This window comes from Danio aesculapii, chromosome 10, assembly GCF_903798145.1.
Source record: "Danio aesculapii chromosome 10, fDanAes4.1, whole genome shotgun sequence".
NCBI classification, from domain to species: domain Eukaryota; kingdom Metazoa; phylum Chordata; class Actinopteri; order Cypriniformes; family Danionidae; genus Danio; species Danio aesculapii.
Genome location: NC_079444.1, coordinates 26,477,083 through 26,497,590, shown reverse-complemented (window position 1 = coordinate 26,497,590; position 20,508 = coordinate 26,477,083). Strand labels below are relative to the sequence as shown.

The following is a 20,508-nucleotide window of genomic DNA, read 5'->3' as shown; positions in this document are numbered from 1 at the left end:
GGTGCTTTGAGAGTCAAAAAACAAATACAGCCAAAACAAAATGAACACCTGTGGCTTCTGATGAAACATTGAGGTCTTATGATGTGAAATGATTGGTGCAAGAAGCTAAACAAAGGTACCTTTTTGTGTTCAAAGTAGCCAATGGCTGGTAGCCATTGACTTGCATTTTATGACTTGCCAAGGATCAAGGTTTGACCTAAAATGATTATGTTTTACTTAAGAAAAAAAGTCACCAACATCTTAAATGGCCTGAGAGTGAGTAAAACAGCTAATTTAACCCTACTAAGCACTTCAAATATTGGACAAACCTTGGCTGTTTGCAGTAATTTTTGACCTGGAACAGTAAGATAGACAGCAAGTAATGTAACTTTGGGGTCATTTTCCATTCCAGTGGTCCCTCGCCAGAACGCGGTTTACCTTATGCAGCCTCGCAGAATTCTTTTTGTGTAATTTGACATGCCTTTTTTTACAGTGCACTGTGTTCTGTGTCCTGATTGGCTGTAGACCATTGTCAATCAATCTCCTCCATGTCTCATGTACAGTAAAGAATGCGTTCAGCTTGCCAAATTAACATAAATTTTTGATCGCTAGCAGTGAGAGTTTTAACAAGGATGCAAAAAGGGTTGTAACTGTCCGCAGCAAGACCATCATAAAGGGAGTTGCACACAGCCAGGCAGGGCCATGGAAACAGATTTTATCAGGGTGCGCTCACTGGCGCCGCAAGTCGGTGGCTGTCTGCGGTGCCCAGCTACAACTCAAGACACTATTCATATTTCTATGACTCTGATGGTATGATCACCTTGGATAAAAAATATCACAGTTTCACGGTATTGTGATTACTTCTCTAAAATATGTTTGTTTTAATTGTCTGGGTAAAAAAACAACAACTTTTCCCCCTTTGAACACAATATATTTTATTTTGAGAAACATTTAAAATATTTTGGAGTAGTAAACATGTCAGACTAATTAATTAAAAGAAATCATTGACTTCTGCTGTCTTCACTAGTTTCAAAAACAGATTTCTTAACAATTTAAAACCACATCTTTGGATATCTTTTCTGTTGGAGATGCAAAATACGTCAATAAAAATCTTACATATACTATAGGAACGGTATAGAAGAAAATTTTGGCAGTTTTAAAACCTTTTAAAAACTTTTCCAAAACATGGTATACCTTGAAAACGATTATCGTTCCATAACTACACACCACAGAGCACCATCTGAATAATTTCATATTAAATAACACACAAATGTACATGTCTAGTGTGTGTTACTACCAACTGTCATGTGCGCGGCGCAACCAGTGTCCGGAGTCTGCTCTCGCTTTGTGGATCAGTGACTGCAGGAAAAAGAACATTACACTGGATGCCAACATTATCCGCACAAAAGCTAAAAAGCTTTATAAACCTTTTGCTGACAGCCATGAATGTTTGCGCCTCAACATGTTTTGATCTTTTTATTCTAGAATACCGGACTTATTCTTCTATGGAAGTTTGAACTTTGAGAGCTCTTAAACAAGAGAGAAAAGTGTGAAAATGTAAATGCCTGTCTGAGAAAAAGTGTATATAGTGTGTAGTGAGGGGTTGGACAGCCTTAAAACATCTATAATAATTGTAAAAATAAAGCTGATTACTTCGTGGATTTCACCCATTGCGGGTTATTTTTAGACTGTAACTCCTGCGATAAACGAGGGACCACTGTGTTTAGATTATAATAACCCCCAATTTTAAAACTGTAAAATTGTTTTCAAATTGAATCATATAACACCAATTAGCATTAAATCATATAATCCTCAAGTAGCAAAATAATTACACATTTTCTGGAGATTTTTATTATTTAGATAATTGAGCAAATAAACACATCGTAAATTAAAGTACTGAATGCACATTTAGACACCCTGTTTCCAATAAAAAAAAGTAGTTGAAAATATTTCATGTTGACTTAATTTGAAACAATGTGATTGTCACGAGTTTTGAGACAAAAATAAAATCACAATGACAAATTGGTTAAAACATAAATGGTGCAATGACAAAACCTTAAAATAAATCAAAATCTGAAATCACTGAATCCTGTTTACTAAACTGTTAATTATAAAACAATGAAAACAGAACTATAAAACACCAAAAACACAAAGATGATTTGTGTACAGAAAGCCAAAGTGAAGCTTTTTGCAGATCGAATGAGTTTTCCCCAGCCAAGAAACACTGAAAACAATGATAACATACTGGGATTTAAAATAAATACCCACGACAAAAATACTGGATGACACTTTCCTTGAACCCCCTGTCAGAACCACCACAATATTCTCCAAGCATCATGTGCGAAAAAATCAAGGGGTTCAAGTTAAGTTTTACATGTAAAAACGTCTAATAATTAAATTAAACAAACAAAAAAGGTCAAATTAAAGATGGGACGAGGAAAAAACAACTATAACATGTAGGATCCTATATGTATGAGCAACTCATACATCGTGACTACAGGATATGGTGCCGTGAAGACAACGTAAAGACTAGAAATGACTTAATCCAGTACCTGTTAACCTGAGGATTGCTCCTGCTAGTGGAAGAGAGAGACACACATGCATCAAGAAGAGCCAAACATGACTATGAGAACCACCTGGATACAGTCCACATTATCCAGTAAAGTAGAAAAGAAAGAGAAAGAGGACAATAAAGCTGGCCAATGACCCAAGGATGGCATCTTGTGGGTCCCGGTTTCTTTAAATGAGATCTGGCTTTGTTAAAATTAAAGATAGTTCATCTAAAAATGAACATTTTTCACCATTTACTCGCACTTCAGAGGTTCTAGACTTGCTGCTGAACACCAAACAAGATATTCTGAAGAACATTCCACTGACATCCACATTAGGCACAAACACAGGGTTCATGCATGTTTTTACTACTAAGATTTTATTACTTTTCCAAGACTTTCAAGTAAATTGTCATGGCCTAATGTTTCATGTAATGTATATGTGGTGAATAAAAATAAAACAATGCAAATTCATTACAGCATATTGTAAAATACGCAACAATCTATTTCATTGAAATGTATTTGTATGTCTATGTAGAATTTATTTATATAATGCTTAACACAGCACTAATAATGTGAGAGCATGTGATTGGCCAAGGATAGGCCTGTCACAATATAATTTTTTTTGTTGTACAATATTATACACCAAAATATATTGCGATAAATGATATTATTGTCATTTTTAGGTTATTTTATGCCACTCATACAATGTCAGAATGAGAATATAATAACATCATAAAGCAAATATACACTTCTAAGGAACACATACTATTTTTTTCTTAATAATATTTAAGTTAATATATTAATAGTCATTTTAACAATTGAATAATGAGGCACTGGAATCAGAATGTGAAAAATAAATAAGAAATAAATAAGAGCAATTCCAGCGTTATGGATGTGATGTTTGCAGTATACGTTAACATTATATTGAGGCAACTGTTTATATTTTTCAGAAAAATATAATATATATATATATATATATATATATATATATATATATCAGAAAAATATTAATCTGTCAACATTTTTTATATTTTAAACTAGCAAAATAAACATGCGTTATGGATGTGACAAAAAAGACTGAGTTTACAGTATACAACAGACTTTGTAGAAATTCTGTGAATTGAACTGCACAACCCAAAAGAATTAATGCTAATCAAAAGGAAAAAAATTTTAGATTTTATTTTATTTTACTTTACATTTTTGCATTTATAAGGGAAAAGCTTCGTTATGGATGTGACACTTTTCCGTTATGCATGTGACAGATGGGAAATTGGCACTTGTGTGACTGTGATTAATCAAATATAATTGTTTGACAACTCTGATAGAGACATTTTTGAGCATTTTTAAAGTACTGTAAAGTACTTGCTTACACAAAAAATGTAGAAACGGTTTCTCTATTTTGGTGAAAATTTTTCATGGCAAGGTTGACATTTGCATGGAATTGCTCATAAATAATAATAAATGTTAACAAAAATGTGCAAGGTGAAAAGTAACAGAGGCTGCGATATCTGCTACCAGATCTATTTTCAGTTGTCAGGCACACACATGAAAATATACTAAAATAATTTGTAGTAAATACTATAGTGTTTTCTTTTAAACCATACTGACACTGACACCTCCAATAGAGATAGAGAAGTCGCACAATCAGCTGAAATGTTGCTAGAATTGGTTTTTATGTATGAATGAAATATCTCGCATCACCAAAATGATTGAGGTCATGTCCATGCATTTTGCGATAAGTCAATATATTGATTATTGTATATATATTATTGATTATAGAAAAGAAGTGAAGACCACTAACCTTTATTCAAGCATACAGATATTTGTTAAACTAATTTGCACAACTTTTCCAAAACTTTGTGGGTTTTACTGTTTTTAAAAAACTTTTCCAGGCCTGGAGAAATGCCATGTTCAATGCATTTTTCCAGGTTTTCCATGACCGTATGAAGTTTTACAACATTCTTTAGTGTATCTTTCTTTGTGTTCAACAGAAGAAACAAACTTAAAGAGATTTGGAACAAGTTGAGGATGAGTAAAGGATGACAGAATTGACATGTTTGGGTAAACTAACCCTTTTTAAAGGGGACCTATTTTGCAAAAAAAAAAATAAAAATCACCTTTATAAGGCGCCGCAGTGTGTGAAAACAATCAGCCTACATTTTTTTAAATTATCCCAATAATTCATAAACAGTCACTCAGAACAAGGGATTCTAAATTTCCCCCAATGTTTACTTCACCAAAAAAAAAAAAAAAATAAATCACATGTTTTGGCTCATACCCTCAAACCTATAAAAACTATCTGTGCTATATTTTTAAAGATACCTTCACATACCCACACTGGGGACTTCAGAGACTTATTTTACATCTACATAATATGTCCCCCTGTGATCTTGACTTTAATGAAGATGTACGCAGAAAAAGAGGACTAACCTGTGTTGTTGGAGCTGGAGCAGATTCAGGCGGCAGTGCGTGAGAGGAGCGGCTGCGGGGTGGAGGTTTGGGAGATGCCAGTCCAGGCTGAGGGGCGGCAGCGGCTCCGGCTGATGTCTGAGGGGCCGGCTGAGGCATCAGAGGAGCAGGTAAGGTGGGCTGCATTGGTGGAGGGAGCTGGGATTGTATGGGTGGGGGCAGTTGGGGTTGGACTGGAGGCTGAACGGGCGACACAGACTGAGGCTGCATGGGTGATGTCATCTGAGGCCTCACGGGACCTGGCAGTGTTGGGGGTGGACCTAAGGAAACGAAAATGGAAATATATTTGTATGTACGCAAGTTTGTAAAATGACACATTTCGTGTATGGAGTACCATAATGTATGTATGTATCTAGGATTTTAAAAGTTGTAATAATATATTTAGCTTTTCTGCATATCTTACACACTTTTGGAAATGTATTTAGTTGATGAACACATTTTCACTGTACCTGAAAGTTTTAATTTAAAATAGAGTAACATTTCTGTTGTATTGTTGAAAATAAATGTAAACGTGATAACGTGATAATATCTAGAATCCCAGGACATATTGGTTTTACCTGAAAAATATGAAGTTATGAAAAAAAAAGATATATATATATATATATATATATATATATATATATATATATATATATATTATATATATATATATATATATATATATATATTTATTTATTTATTTTTCTCATTTTATGGGTCTAAGCAGCCTGAAGCTGCCTTTCCACTGCACACGATATTTGGACAGGACTGTTGGAAAATGTCCCCTTTGGCAGTCACACAGAACACAGAATTTTCAGTTTGTTGTGCACCATGGGAGAGAAGCTGTTCTCAGTGTCCGAAATAAAGGACTGCAAAAGCAAGAGCCTTTATTCTCCGTACGTTCACCATGGTTGAATGAATGCAATGCTAGAAACTCATAGACTGCTAAAACTTTTGGCGGGAATGTGGAGACAAGATAAAAAATGATATTTTTAGTACTCATTTATGAATAGAAATGTTTTTATTATAGACTTTTTTTCTGATAAAAACAAACAAACAAACAAACAAAAAAAAAAAACAGTATTTCTCATCTTGCTTGCACAGACAACACTGGAATACATCACATCCGGTCAGCGGGTCGCATACGGTCACAGGAGTTCAAATATTTCAACGTATCCACAGCTCAAATCGGATCCGAATTTTCTGCATACGAAGATGATCGGAGCTCAACGCAGCTCCCGGACTACTCCCCATTGGAAATGAATGACTTCCGGTGTGTCGCTGTTTGTTGTGTGCAGTGGAAAGGCGGCATGAGGATGTGACAATAATATTTAAAATTTGAATGTATCGTGATTGTGCTTTCACAACGAAGATGGCGAGAGCGTTAAAGTTCGCTACATTAATCTCGTATTTAAAGGGGCCGTTACAGCAAATCAGTTACATTCCCGCATAAAAACATGCTTTCTAGTGTGAAAATGTTGTTGCGTGTGGCTTTGCTCCACTTATTTAGTATGGGTCCAAGTTTGAAATATTCTGAAACAGCAATACTGGTTTGTATTGTCGTTATAGTTAGAATGAGATTCACGCTTTTTTAAAGAAAAAAATAAACATTAATGCACATCAGTAACTCACCAGTAACTTTTTTTTAATGAGTGTCCCTGTAAGAGAACATCGTAAATAGTTGGAAATCCGTCGGCCGCAATAATCAAATCCTTGGGAACTACTGTCGAAATCAAACCGCGTCATAGCTCATTCCCATAAAGGTGACTTGATTTCAACTCTCCTCGACACCCTCACCGGTACACACACGCCGCGCTGCTGCTTGGCGCTTTTCAATGCCGGCTCCCTTTGAAAATGAATGACTTCCGGCTACTTTGACGCTCTTGTCGCTTTTGGTGTGAACGCACAACGAGAATTAAATATTGTAATTAATTAAAAATACATATATATTCATATAGTAAAAATAGCCAATCAGAAGTGTTTAACAAACCCAGAGGCAGCTCAGACGGTTTGCTTTGGGGTTCAGCAGTGGGTCTCGGTGCTCCAGGATGATTATCTGGTGAGGGTCGAGGGGCTCCAGGATGCACCTCTGCTGCGGGTCTGGGGGCCCCGGGATGAGCAGGGGGAGGTCTAGCCTGAGGCGTAACACTGATGACTCCTGCTCGGGGTGGGATCTAAAGCCAAAAACGATATTTTAACATACTTGTTGTAGTACTCAGTAGAGTTTTACTCTCATTTATCAAACCCACCGGCCTTGGGATGCCTCCAGGAGCTGGTCCAGGGGCTTGACCTCGACCTGAAAAACAGTCGATTACATAATCAAACATTACAAGTATCAAAATATAATAAAATATCAATAAAAAAATACTGAAACAGCAAGAATTTCCACAACAAAATCTTGGGTATCTAAAAGTTATAATTAAGACCTTTTTAATACCACAAAGAAAGAAATTTAAGAGCAATTTTATAGTACAGAATTTGCAAAAAGAAAAGTAACTTCCATCCTGAACATTGTTAATTATACATATAAAGTGTGAAAAACCTCAAAATATTATTATTATTAATAATAATATTAACAACAATAATAATAAAAACCATTGCATCAATTTCACCAAACTGCATTAACACTAACATTAAAACATAATTTTCCAAAATCAATACCTTTCACCTATTTTTTAACTACATATATCAATATTTTATATGTGAAGCTTTTTATTATTGTTTCATAGATAGATTCTGGCAGATTTTGGTCCTTGGTTGGTCGATTGCTGCATCTGTAGTTCTTCATTTGTTAATGTACAGGTTGACGCAGCTGTTATAAGCTATTACAGAGCGAAATCCCGCAAACTGTTTACGCAAGCGAAATCCCAGCGAACGTTAACTACGTAAAACAAAATCATTGTGAGCATGTATTTTATTGGGCCCTGCCAAAGACTATAAATGGATTTGGTTCCACCTTTGTTGTTCTTAGTGATGATAGACAAAGAGATTTAAGTAGATTTCAAAACGGAAACAAAATCTTCCTTATCGGATTGGTTCTATTGCATTGTTAAGATCTTTGAAACGCAGATTTAAGATATTTTAAGACTGATTAAGGCCTTATTTTTATCCTTTAAGAATTTAAGACTTTTTAAGGATCGGCGGTGTTGGGACTTAACGATGCTGACACCGATAACCGAGTCAACACCTGTGATCAGAATCACCTTGATCGAGAGCCAAAATCAGAAGGTCAGGCCACATTTGTTGCAGTACAGAGCAGGAAGCGGATGCCTTGAGGCTATTGGCCTCATGACTGGTTCATCATCAGTTAAGCGTCATCAGACCTACTATCCTGATCAAGTTAACTCAAGACGAACGGGTAACTGATCACGAGAACACTTTTCTTAACAAAGAGCTTGTGTTTGACCTCAGGAAATGGGGTTTTCAACCCCCATGCAAGACAAGAGAATTAAATGACTTTAGTCCAAAACAGAGAATCAAAATCTTCTCTGAAATTTATAAATTAAACATTAAAGTTCATTAGATCATCCTCAAAATGATGATCGTGGACTTTTAATGATTGTCACTTTATTGCTTATGTATAACACCTGAATCCTGTCTACATTAACAATGTATTAATCTTGTGTAACCATTATGCTTTGATTTATTACAAATATACCATTATGTGTATGTTATGTGAGATGAATGAGTGAAACCTTTTCCCTTCCTTTCATTTCTTTTAATTATAGATATGTAAAATCTATCATGTTCCTATTATAAATGTATGCTTAATACTATATGTCTAAGCACCACAGTTCATGTGAGTGAGTCACGCCAAATTGATTATTTGGTTCACTTTGGTTAGGTTTTACATCACATCTCTCCTAAACTCTTCTTTTCCTTTTATTTCTTGTCTGCAACCGGTATGAATGTGTGTGTTTTACTTTATTTGGAATAGCAATATTCGTTTTTGAGTCAACAGCCCCATCTGTTCAAACGAGCGCTGGATGATTAATTTGTTCAGTTCAGAGAGTTGATTCTTTTGAAGCCGCTTTTAATTCTGTTATATTCCTTTTGAGCTAATTTAAAGTTAACGCACTACATAATTGTGTATTACGTGTGCGAGGCCCTACAGCTGACACCCTGATGTAAACAGACAATGAAAAGAAGCCTGAAAAATGTCAGATTAGTGCTTCTGTCAGGAGTGACAGCTAACTTTTCTCAACTAATATTCTGAGCTGAAACTTGTGTGCGGTTACAATATATTGGCCCAAATATGTTTGTCAAATCATCTGTAACTGACCATTGGTGTCACTTAGTGTAGAAACTCACCAGATGCATCTGCTCGTGCTAACGCAGGGCTTTTTTGTCCTTTTGTTAGCATGAAGAAAAAAAAAAAAATCCAAATAAATTCTAAATGACTTGTAGTTCTGTAAAATGACATTGCAGTCGTTTACTTGGGAGAAAACATAATTGATTAAACTAACTCCTTACCTGATGGAGAGCCCATTTCTGCCTTTCTCTATTCATTCACCAACACTAATTCAGCTAGTTTAACCCATCACTTCACACTCGAAAACTAAATCATAATTACTGAAACAATTGAGACTTCATGCACTGCATCATGGCGAGGCTGTTGATTTAAATCATTAGTTATGAATAATGAGTCTAATTCTGTTAGCAAGTGCAGCAGGTCTCAACTGACCAGAAGACAAACATACACAAAAACCAAACACTGCAAAGACATACTAAAATCTAATTTTTTCTCTCCCTCAGATATTACCTTCGTTATCAGTCAGATCAAACTCTAGATTGAGAGGCTCAGCGAAGCCTTTGAAAGAACACATTCATAATGTTTCCAAAGCATAAAACAAATCACACACAGCTGCAAAAACATTTACAATACTTGATTTTCAGAAACCACAAGATGACATTGATGATTAGGTTCATGGAAAGCATGAAGAAACACTACTAATAAAGCACAGAACTGCAACATTGTGCATTTAACTGAGGAAAAGTAAGCCAGACACTTTACACATCCACATCTACAGCCACCTAACATCAGGTTAGGGCTAGGCGAGATAGAACGATTCATTTTTTTGTTGTTAATTGAACTAGTCAACTTTACTTTTAATAAAAATTGTATTTAAAAACTTGCACACCAATCCAGTTCTGTATTGATCAACTATTCAATACATGTTTGTAGTACTTTGTAATTAGTATGATAATAAAAGTCACTTTTGAATAGATGTTTTTGTTTTTTATATTATTTAAATTAGTATATTTAGTAAATCCAGCAATGTTGTGGTTGTAAAGAAGTTTCTATGATTGTAAAAGGCTGTATTTCAATGTGTAAAAACTGAAAACAAAATAAAATAAAAACACTGTGGCAAAAAAATCAACTTGCGAACTTGTTTGGGTACAAAAATGACCTGTTAAATAACTTTGTAACTATAATTGTAATTATTTTATTCTAAACTGACTCAATGATTAATATTAATAATAATAATAATAATAATAAAGACCTGTTAAATAACTTTGTAACTATAATTGTAATTATTTCATTCTAAACTGACTCAACGATTAATAATAATAATAATAATAATAATAATAATAATAATAATAATAATAATAATAATAATAAAGACCTGTTAAATAACTTTATAACCATAATTGTAATTATTTTATTCTAAACTGTGACTCAACGATTAATAATAATAATAATAATAATAATAATAATAATAATAATAATAATAATAATAATAATAATAATAATAATAATAATAATAATGACCTGTTAAATAACTTTGTAACTATAATTTAAATAATTTTATTATAAACTGACTCAATAATGAATAATAATAATAATAATAATAATAATAATAATAATAACAACAAGACAAATAAATAATAAAAAAAATTACATTGTGGCAAAATATTAAATAAAAATCAATCGATGAAATCAGAAACGTCGCCCAGCCCTACATCAGGTGTAACGAAGCAATTTACAAACAAGTCAATAAACAGCAATACTGAAGCAAAATTCAGCTGCTACTACACAATGCTCATGTTTAAGCACAGCATTACCTGCTGAATCTTTTCTAACAGGTGTGGGACTTCTGCCACCTTTAGAATAGCAGGATATTGTAAAATGAAAGATGAAATGCAAATTAAAATCACAAAAAAACAACTGAAAACAAAGAGCCAGATTTACTAACAGCCTGTGCCAGTTTAAACCCTACAGCCATTCATTTATTCATTTTCTTTCTGGCTTAGTCCCTTTATTAATCTGGGGTCGCCACAGCGGAATGAACCGCCAACTTATCCAGCATGTTTTGCGCAGCGGATGCCCTTCCAGCTGCAACCCATCACAGGGAAAACCCTACAGCCATAAAGTCTTAAATAAAAGCATTAGGAATAAAAAGGCTCAGACCATATTGCAAATGCATTTGTAGGAGTTTCCCTTACAGACTTGTGGAAGGAAAGAATTTTGTGAAATTAATCAGGCACTAGGGCTGTCAACATGGCTAAATTTTAAATCTGAAGGCAATATTTAAAGGGACAGTTCAGCCAAAAATTCTAAAATTCTATTAATCATTTACTCATCCTTAAGTGTTTCTAAACCTTTATGAGTTTCTTTCTTTTGTTGAACACTAAAGAAGATATTTTGTAGAAAGTTGTAAACCTGTAACCATAGATTTTCATAGTAGGACAAACAAATATGGAAGTCAATGGATAGAGCTTTTTAGCTTTCTTCAAAATATATTCGAAGCAAACAGTGAGTAAATGATGATAGAATTTTCATTTTTGGGTGAACTATGTCTTTAATGTTACAGACAAAATAGTGTATAGACCCTTTTCACATTTACGGGTTTCTCAGTAGCCGAAGGCGTTACAGCTAGGTAAGCTTAGAGCGCAGTGAATGGAAGAGTACAACAAATAATTTTTTTACAATCCTATTTGCAGAAATAATAACAGAAAAACTTCACGATGGTGTTAGCAAGACTTTTTAGAAAAAGAAAAAAAAAATAGTGTGAGACTGATGACGGCAGCCAGAGGAGAGAATGACGTCAAATTTACTGTACTGTCCCATAGATGCTGCATTAGAAACACCTCGCATAAGTGGTAATTAGTTTTTTGTAATTAGACGCAAATATGATATGATGCATACATAAATGCATATAAATGTTCATACCTTTAAAACATTTTTTTTTAAAACTGTCAAGGATTTAAGATTATGATGACTGTTAAACGCGTCATAACAGGCTTGTGAAAAGCGTCCATTGTCTGCTATGACCACAAGAGGGCACAACCAAGCACAATAAGAAAAAAAAAAGATCATTATTGAAATGACACTATTTAAAGTGCATAATCTATCAAACAATTGTTCTTAAATAAAATACTATTTTAAAAATATTCAAAATGTATTTTTATTTGGACAGCCATATCGTGCACCATGATTTACCAAGATTTGTGTTTACGCCCATGTTGTTTGCAGGCTACACACACTTGATTTCTAACTTGCACTGCTCTTGGTATATTGCATTGATGATCATGAAAATGAGCTTCTTTGTTGCATTTTGTCAATAGAAACACAAGCAGAACTTGCACTCCTGAGGGGGCTTTTATGAATGGTAATTCGACCTGTTCAGTAAATCTGGCCCATAGCATTAAATGTAGTGCACTCATTTGAATGCTGTTTCAGTCCCTGGATAACTTCTTGACTATATCCAAAGACTTCTCTTAAGACTGAACATCATGCCTGTACCTGAGGGTGGTGGTGGGCGCTGTGGAGGTGCAGGTCGAGCTGGTGGAGCATTGGGGCGTGGCGGAGGAGCACGTTTTGGCTCTAGTCCCTGTGAGAATGGAGCTCCTGCTGGCTGACCATCAACTGGAGAACCTGTGCATAGAGAAAGAGAGAGAGAGGAATGTCAGATTCTCACAAGTGACAAAACAAACGTCTGAGGGATTTATTTAGTTCAGCTTTACAGCACTGCAAACCACACTGAAGCCTGGGGACCCACAGACATACAAACACACTCTGAGAGCTCGGGAACCACTAAAGCACATCAGCAAACAGCACTCTTTACCTGCCAGTTCCCTTCTAATGGATGCTGGGCTTAATCCTCCTTTTCGCAATGTAAAAACAAAGGAAAAACAATGTACTAGAGTTTCTGTACAATATGTTGCAGAGTTAAATGAAAATAATAAATGAACAGTATGTACAACTTCATGTACAACAATATGTACAACAATATGAATGGATGAATTGATGGATGAATGGACGGGTGGACAGAGAGGCAGATAGATAGGTAATGTTTGGATGGATTGATAGATGGGTCGAGAGGTAACAGATGGATGGACAGTTTTAAAAACTGGACATGCAGACAGACGGACAGACAGACAGACAGACAGACAGACAGACAGACAGACAGACAGACAGACAGACGGACAGACGGACAGACGGACAGACGGATAAACAGATGGACGTAAGGATAGATGGATGGATGGATGGATGGATTGACAGAGGGATAGACAGATGGATGGACTAACTAAAATCTTGACAGACAGATAGACGGATGGATGGATAGACGGAGTACCTAAAAACTGGACGGACAGACAGACAGACAGACAGAGACAGACAGACGGATGGGCAGATTGATAGATGGATGGATGGAGTAACTAAAAAACTGGACAGACAGACAGAAAGATAACTAGATAGACAGACGGATGGACAAGCGAATAGATAGATGGACAGATGGATGGATGGACAGACGGATGGATACACAGATGGATGGACAGATAGACGGATGGATGGACTAACTAAAAACTTGACAGACAGACGGACAGATGGATGGATGGACGGATGGATAGACGGAGTAACTAAAAACTGAACCGACAGACAGAGACAGACAGATGGTCAGATTGATAGATGGATGGATGGAGTAACTAAAAACTTGACAGACAGATAGACAGACGGACAGATAGACGGTTGGATGGATAGACGGGCGGATGGATGGAGTAACTAAAAACTGGACGAACAGACAGAGACAGACAGACGGATGGGCAGATTGAGAGATGGATGGATGGAGTAACTAAAAAACTGGACAGACAGAACGATAGCTAGATAAACAGACGGATGGACAAGCGGATAGATAGATGGACAGATGGATGGATGGACAGACGGATGGATACACAGATGGATGGACAGATAGACGGATGGATGGACTAACTAAAAACTTGACAGACAGATGGATGGATGGACGGATGGATAGATGGAGTAACTAAAAACTGGACAGACAGACAGAGACAGACAGATGGGCAGATTGATAGATGGATGGAGTAACTAAAAACTTGACAGACAGACGGACAGATAGACGGTTGGATGGATAGACGGGCGGATGGATGGAGTAACTAAAAACTGGACGAACAGACAGAGACAGACAGACTGATGGGCAGATTGAGAGATGGATGGATGGAGTAACTAAAAAACTGGACAGACAGACAGAACGATAGCTAGATAGACAGACGGACGGACAGACTGATAGATAGATGGACAGATGGACTGATGGATAGATGGATGGATACACAGATGGATGGACAGACAGACGGATGGATGGATGGACTAACTAAAAACTTGACAGATAGACGGACAGATAGATGGATGGATAGATAGATAGATGGGCGGATGGATAGAGTAACTAAAAACTGGACAGACAGACAAACAGATGGGCAGATTGATAGATGGATGGATGGAGTAACTAAAAAACTGGACATACAGACAGAAAGACAGACGGACGGACAGATGGACGGATGGATACACAGATGGATGGGCAGACAGAGGGATGGATGGACTAAGTAAAAACTGGACAGACAGATAAACAGACAGACAGATAGACGGATACATGGATAGACAGGCGGATGGATGAAGTAACTAAAAACTGGACAGACAGACATGGGCAGATTGATAGATGGATGGATGGAGTAATTAAAAAACTGGAAATACAGACAGATGGATGGACAGACAGATGGATGGATAGACAAATGGATTGTTGGATGGATGGACTAACTAAAAACTGGACAGACAAGTAAAATACAAGTAAAATACAAATACTACAGTACCCTGTGGTGGTCCGGCTGTGCGAGGTGGAGCTCTGCTGGGCCGGATGGGTGGTGCTGGTTCTCCATGAGTAGGTGAAGGGCATGGGCTGGTGCGTGGAGATGTGGCAGGAGACGCACTCAGATCCATGCCTGCTCCAGGCTGCAGGTGCTGGGGTAAAATATCCTCAACTTCCTCGTCAACATCACCTGTCAAAACAGCAATCTAAATAACTCCATATACATCTGATTGCTTCATTTTGCATTTCAGTACCGCAGAGCCCATACTGCACCTTCCATGTCATACTCTTCTCCCAGGTCAGAGTTTTCTGCCAGCAGGGTAGAGCTGGTGGATGTTGGGATACTTCCACAGATTCTCTCCACACTCATTTCCTCCTCAAGACTCTTTATCCATCCAGGACTCCTCAGGCGGATGTCTATGGTCTTTCCATTCACCTGTGAGGCACATTAAGAGTCAGTATTATGATATAGTGCAATTTTCAGAAATGTGTCAGATGTATCATATGGTCGTCTCTTACAGTAGATCCACTCAAAGACAGAGCGGCCAGAGCTGAATATCCCTCCAAAAATGTCACCCACATTTTCTCTTCAACAAACCTGTTCAGCAGGAAATGAAAAGATTTTTTTAAGTTTATGAATGTGTATGTAAGGGTCAGATGAGATGTTCATTTAGTTTTCTGCATTTAATGAAATTAACATTTTATTTATTTATATATTTTATACATTTTAAATGGATGAAGTAATAATTGGTCATCACTTTATTTAAGTTTATGTAAAAATTTGTCAATGTTTTGTTCATATTTTGACTTTTACACCTTTAAAATGTAGAGAAAAAAGATCATAATAGATTTCATTATATTTTACATGACAAAATAAACTAACAAATGGGTAAAAATGTAAAGAACACAATTTTTTTAGAAGAATCTTTAGTAAGATTCCTAATGTTTTTTTTTAAATCCCTTCTGCTCACCAAACCTGCATTTATTTGATCCAAAGTACAGCAAAAAGAGTAAATTGTAGAAATAGTTTTACTATTTAAAATGACTGTTTTCTATTTTAATATATTTTAATTAATTAAATAAATAAATCAATTCAACTTAATATATTAAATAAATGAATTGACTATTGAATTTAATAGTTAGTATCATGACCCCAGTTTTATGATACTTCAGAAATTATTCTAATATGCTTATTTGTTGTTCAAACATTGTATTAATAATAATAATAATAATAATAATAATAATATTAATAATAATAATATTCATTAACATTTCAGAACTGTTTTCAGGATTCTTTGATGAAGAAAAAGTATAAATGTAACATTATACACTATTATAGATTATACCACTTTAAATTTAAGACTTTTAAAGACATTTTTAAAACCATTATATAATTTTAGACTTATACAGAGCTAAATGCTAAAGATTTTGTTTTTTTTATTTTATTTGCCCTATATAAAAATTATTATAATTTCATACATTTAATAATAATACAACAACAACAACAATAATAATCAGCAGTGAATACACAGAGAACTTCTAAACAAGTGTTACTGTAAGGAAAGTAATTAAACCATTGTGGTAAATAGAGTTAAAAAGGCAACATTTAAATAAAAGTTGAACGTTTCATTGAGATGGATTGTTTGTAATTGTTAATGGCCAGATTGGATAGCTATATATGAACAAAACAAAAATTAAGACTTGTTAAAAAAGTAGGATTTAAGACCTACAATATTTGAGTAGATTTAAGACTTTTTAAGGCCTAAAATTTTGTTTAAGTCATTTTTAGACCTTGCGGACACCCTGACTGTACCATTCAATCCTAAGTATACTTTTTTTAGTAAAAACTAAATTACACTTTTATTTAGCAAGGATGCTTTAACATGATCAAACGTAACGATAAAATATCTATAATACTACAAAAGATTCTATATAAATACTGTTCTACAGAATTTTCAATTCATCAAAGAAAGCTAAAAACTTTCTACTCTGCTGTTTTCAACATATTAAAAATGTTTTTTTTTAAGCTGCAAATCAGCATATTGGGATGATTTCAAATCTGTACTACACTTATCATATTCTGATTCTAGACTGAATCTAGCTATATAAACATGCAATATTATAATGCATAAACAAAATACGTCATACCTGATAAGAATAACCTCGCCAAAATTAGCAAACTTGTCCAAAAGGTCATCGATCAAAGCATCATCAAAGTAGTCATCGGGACCAGAAGAGCAGAGAGAGACGAGGATGGTGCCATCAGGAGGACCCTGCAAGGCGATCACATCCTTATACACCTGATGACGAGCCTCGGGGTCCACCTCAAGTATGTCCACATCTATGATGGCCACCACAGGTCTGCAAGAGATCAATGTTAAGGCCACTACAACAGCAGTACCTAATCCTAAAGTACACAAGGTGCACACAAACAAAAAACACAAGCTTTTATTATGGTCTGCAATGCAGTCGACAGACTTCTGCAGTACCTCTGAGGTCCACTGGAGGGCACTAAATATAATCAATAGTGTACTTTGTTTTTAGATACTGGTATCCTTTTCAAATGGTATAAAGGAGTTTTCTATTAGATACTAGTACTTATTTATTAGATAATTTTTATTAATTAGATATTAGTACCTATTTGTTAACTTGTTTGATTAGCGATTAACGACTATGCTAATACTAGTAGTATCTATTAAAGGGATAGTTCACCCAAAAATTTTAATTCTACCATCATTTACTCATCCTCCACTTGTTGCCATTGATTTCAATAGTCATTTTTTTCTCACTATGGAAGCTTATAACCAGAATCATTTTTCAAAATATCTTATTTTGTGTTTGACAGAAGAAAGAAACTAATAAAAGTTTAAAACCATATGAAAATAAATGATCATGTCATTTTTATTTTTGAGTAATTTATCCATTTTAAAGGGTACTAGCAGCTAAAAAATACATTAACATCTAAAGCAGGTGTCTCCAAGCTTTTATCATATGCAAGCTACTGTTTAAAAACAGAAAGTGTCCGAGAGCTACGGTCACTGAATCTTTCAAATTGATTATATGTAGTTGAGAATTTGAGCAAGCTTGGGTTGCCAGGTTTTTAATTAAGCTGTAGTCTTGGCAAGATCACATTAGTAAAGATGTATGTTCATTTTAACATTGTTCAAATGTAGGCTAAATATATAATATCTTACAGAAAAGAATGAGGAAGCAAAATGTGACCGTACAAAAATTTTTCTACTATATTTCCAGAAATACATTCTTTGAAGTTCTGTGAAGATTATCTGCATAAAAATCTACAAAGTTAAGCATGCAAAGAGATAATATATAAAAACACAAACTTGTTTCTGCCAGAACGTCGCAGAAATCGAAACGGTTTCTAATACAGAAACTAAAAAATAGAAATAAAGACAAAAACTTTTAAAACGAATTATTTTTGCATGTTACAGCAGTCTCGAGTGTTATAAGAGCGTTTGAGGAGCTCCAGATTATAAGAAAAAAGACGAGTGATGCTGACAATGAACTTTAAATTTTGCGACATTGATGTCAAAGCCTGGGAGGAAAAAGCGACAAAACACACTGGTTGCTGAGTGACGTGACAGAGCATGCTGATTTTGTCCTGTTTTTGTAATCATATCTGCTCATTTCGAAATAAAAAATAAGTTAATAGCATGACGCTTTAGCGCCGATATGATATGTGGTGAGCGACATGTTGGTGAGGGCCCTCTCATGTAAAGAAAAATTTAAAGTAGCATAAAAATACATACTAGTACTGTTAGTAGGTAAAAATTATTATAACTGCCACATTATGCATGAAAGTTGTTGTGGTTTCAGCCTCTCACCTGTGATCAGAAGTTTTCAGCTCGGCTCTGCCATAATACTTGAGGTCTCCAGGGCTCCATGGATACTGCTCTTCTTCATTCACTGGAGCTCCTACTACATTCAATTCCAATTCCTCCGCTGTAACGCACACACACACAGTCACAATTTAATCTTCAGTGTACTGTACGTGTAGGGTATAAAAATTAAATGAAGTGAATAATGCAGATAATTTGCCAAATGTTCGAGGAATAAGCAAAAAGATGTACACCTAAAAATAAAAATTGTGGTCACACTTTACAATATGTTTTCCTTAGTTAAGTAAGGGATACTGTACATCCAACTGTTTTGACAATATAAATCTTATTACACTGCTCTTAGCCAATACTAAACAGTTAGACCAGGGATGGGCAAACTCGATCCTGGAGGGCCGGTGTCCCTGCATAGTTTTGCACCAACCCTAATCAAACACACCTGCTTGTAGCTTTCTAGCGATCTTGAAGACACTAATTAGGGTGTTGAGGTGTGTTTGATTAGTGTTGGAGCAAAACTCTGCAGGGACACCGGCCCTCGAGGATCGAGTTTGCCCATGCCTGAGTTAGACACAAAACTTTGATCCAAGCTGTAATAATTTACTACTTCTTTTATTAAAATTAAAAAGGCATCGTTCACACAAAAATGAAAATTTCCATGTTTTTTTCTTTGTGAACTGTTGCTTTAAGTGGTTGTTTAAGCGGTTGTTATACAGGAAAGGGGGCTGAAAAAACAAACAAACAAGAAAAAACTTTTGAGAAATTTGTGGAAAAAAAGGACCTATAAGTGTAAGAAATTTTAGGGTCTGTGAGCACCACATTTTCTAGATGCTGTGTCAAGTTGAATAAACTTCAACTTTCACAAGCAGCACAGCTCATCACTGTCAGTTCCATAGCAGTGGACCAATCAGAAGAGCTCAAAGGCGGGGCAAGCTTTGCAAGTCTCTGTTTACAGGCGCTGTGTGTCGGGATACCCTCTTGCTTTAAGCTGTGCTTTTTTCAAACCAATTTGTCAAGCAAACTGTTGCATCTCATGTTTTAGAAGCATTTCAAATTTGTCTGAAAATGGATATAATTCTTACCAGTTCTATCAAAGTTCCACTTTCTTCTCTTCCACAGCACACGGTCGGTCCAGGCCGGTGTTCGACACTTTTCACTAGTGTCGTAGTCCTCAGAAAAAAGGTCATATTTGTAAGTGGGTGCAAAATCCAGCTTCCCTTCAATAAAGCCTCTGAAGACCTGGAGTAAAATAGAGAAGTTTTTTAGGATATTGAGAAAAAAAAACCAGTTCTTCCAGTGATACAGCTATATTTTTCCTGATATACAATACCTGTCCTGCATTCTTCTGCTCCACCAGTTGATCTCCACCAATCAGCGCATCCCAGTTCTGCTGTCTGATCAGCTCCTTCACCTCTTCATTGGGAATATTGATTCGGTAGTTGAAGTCTCCACACCAGAATACATAATCATGGGAGTACAGGAGACGACCCTGCAAATAATAATAATAATAATAATAATAATAATAATAATAATAATAATAATAATAACAATAATAATAATAATAATAATAATAATAATAAT

General features: G+C 35.4%; 1 protein-coding gene across 12 annotated transcripts in view; it reads right to left on the bottom strand.

Annotated features, from left to right (window-relative positions):
- Positions 1-20,508, bottom strand: part of synj1 (synaptojanin 1) — a 49,504-nt gene that overhangs the window by 4,072 nt on the left and 24,924 nt on the right. For 4 of the 12 annotated variants that reach the window (XM_056466184.1, XM_056466187.1, XM_056466186.1 and 1 more), the window contains 14 exons: positions 20,258-20,416; positions 20,010-20,166; positions 18,919-19,036; positions 17,225-17,437; positions 15,596-15,674; positions 15,350-15,512; positions 15,081-15,266; positions 13,049-13,087; positions 12,727-12,858; positions 11,046-11,084; positions 9,291-9,329; positions 7,229-7,275; positions 6,970-7,153; positions 4,962-5,260 (listed from right to left, as the gene is read on the bottom strand). In XM_056466184.1, coding sequence (XP_056322159.1) covers positions 4,962-5,260; positions 6,970-7,153; positions 7,229-7,275; positions 9,291-9,329; positions 11,046-11,084; positions 12,727-12,858; positions 13,049-13,087; positions 15,081-15,266; positions 15,350-15,512; positions 15,596-15,674; positions 17,225-17,437; positions 18,919-19,036; positions 20,010-20,166; positions 20,258-20,416 — 1,854 coding nt within the window. Of the gene's footprint in view, positions 1-2,531; positions 2,556-4,961; positions 5,261-6,969; positions 7,154-7,228; positions 7,276-9,290; positions 9,330-11,045; positions 11,085-12,726; positions 12,859-13,048; positions 13,088-15,080; positions 15,267-15,349; positions 15,513-15,595; positions 15,675-17,224; positions 17,438-18,918; positions 19,037-20,009; positions 20,167-20,257; positions 20,417-20,508 lie in introns of all 12 variants that reach the window. The other 8 variants (XM_056466188.1, XM_056466191.1, XM_056466190.1 and 5 more) reach the window with 6 other exon arrangements.